This window comes from Frankliniella occidentalis, unplaced genomic scaffold (assembly GCF_000697945.3).
Source record: "Frankliniella occidentalis isolate FOCC.00 unplaced genomic scaffold, Focc_3.1 Scaffold5866, whole genome shotgun sequence".
NCBI classification, from domain to species: Eukaryota; Metazoa; Arthropoda; class Insecta; order Thysanoptera; family Thripidae; genus Frankliniella; species Frankliniella occidentalis.
In genome coordinates, this window is record NW_026272901.1 from 1 (window position 1) to 1,049 (window position 1,049).

Below are 1,049 nucleotides of genomic sequence, written 5' to 3' on the forward strand. Positions count from 1 at the left end.
TTTTTTTTTTTTTTTTTTTTAAAGGTGCATACTGACGTTCTGAGTGAAGTGCCCGTCAGGAGGTAAGGGAGTCGCTTTAGTTCAGTACGGCCTCGCGGCAGACCACCAGGCGGTGCCGGGAAGGGGGCTCCCGAGGAGGAGGAGGGGGACACTCACCAGAGCGGGAAGGCGAAGAGGAGGCCCCCGCCGTACACGGCCCGGAGCAGCCAGCGCCAGTCCCACACGGCCCAGGCCAGCGCGCCCAGGATGGCGTTGCCGCTGGAGTAGAACAGGCTGAGCACGGTGGTGGTGAGCACCCGCTGACGCGGCCCGACGAACTCCAGGGCTGCTCGCGGCCGCGGGATCAGGGCGTTTACAATATCAGCGTCTGCGTCCGGGAGGGAACGGAAGTGGGGTCGGAGAGGGGGGCCGAAGGCTCCTTACCTAGGAGGAAGCCCGCGCCGTAGACGCCGGCCTCGCAGAACGAGTCGAGGAACTCGAAGCACAGGAACATGACGAAGTTGCCCGAGAAGGACTGGACGAGTCCGGACAGGGACGCCAGGGCCCACGACCAGACCAGCAGCGTCTTCCGGCCGAACCTGCGCACACGGCTCACCGGGAAATCATTGCCGTTCCCCACGAGGTTGCTGAGCAGCAGGAACCCAAGCGCGAAACAGTTTCGAATCTCCCGCCTACGCGGCGGGGACTTTACCTGTCCGATACGAAGCCCGCCAGGGGCATGCCGAGGAACGCGCCGATGTAGCCGATTGTGCCGACCAGGGTGAGCTTCCACTTGTTGTCGTCGCAGGTCAGGTCCCACTGCGCAGAAGGTGTCAGGGTGTCATGGGGCAGTCACAGAGGAGAGGGCCGGCGGTGCCACGAGCGGCCGTTTCAACGCCCTGACACGTCGTCGTCGTCCGCGAGGTCACCACGACGACGTCGGCGTGCCCCTCCCGAGACCCGCGCACCTCGTCCAGGATGGTGCTGCGCTGGCCCGGCTCGTAGACCCAGGCGCCGCATCGCTCGGTGCGGGTCGTGTCGAACAGGTCCGCGCTGCAGGTGCCGTTGCC

At 65.5% G+C, this 1,049-nt stretch overlaps 1 protein-coding gene across 1 annotated transcript; it reads right to left on the minus strand.

Moving 5' to 3' along the window:
- Positions 1-64: 64 nt before the first annotated feature.
- LOC113212852 (organic anion transporter 3-like) lies at positions 65-1,043 on the minus strand. The gene is made up of 4 exons (XM_052277136.1): positions 948-1,043; positions 692-798; positions 424-578; positions 65-325 (listed from the first exon to the last, which is right to left on the minus strand). The coding sequence occupies exons 2-4, from the start codon at positions 718-720 to the stop codon at positions 153-155; spliced, it is 357 nt and encodes a 118-aa protein (XP_052133096.1). The 5' UTR covers positions 721-798; positions 948-1,043; the 3' UTR covers positions 65-152.
- Between the last annotated feature and the right edge of the window lie 6 nt (positions 1,044-1,049).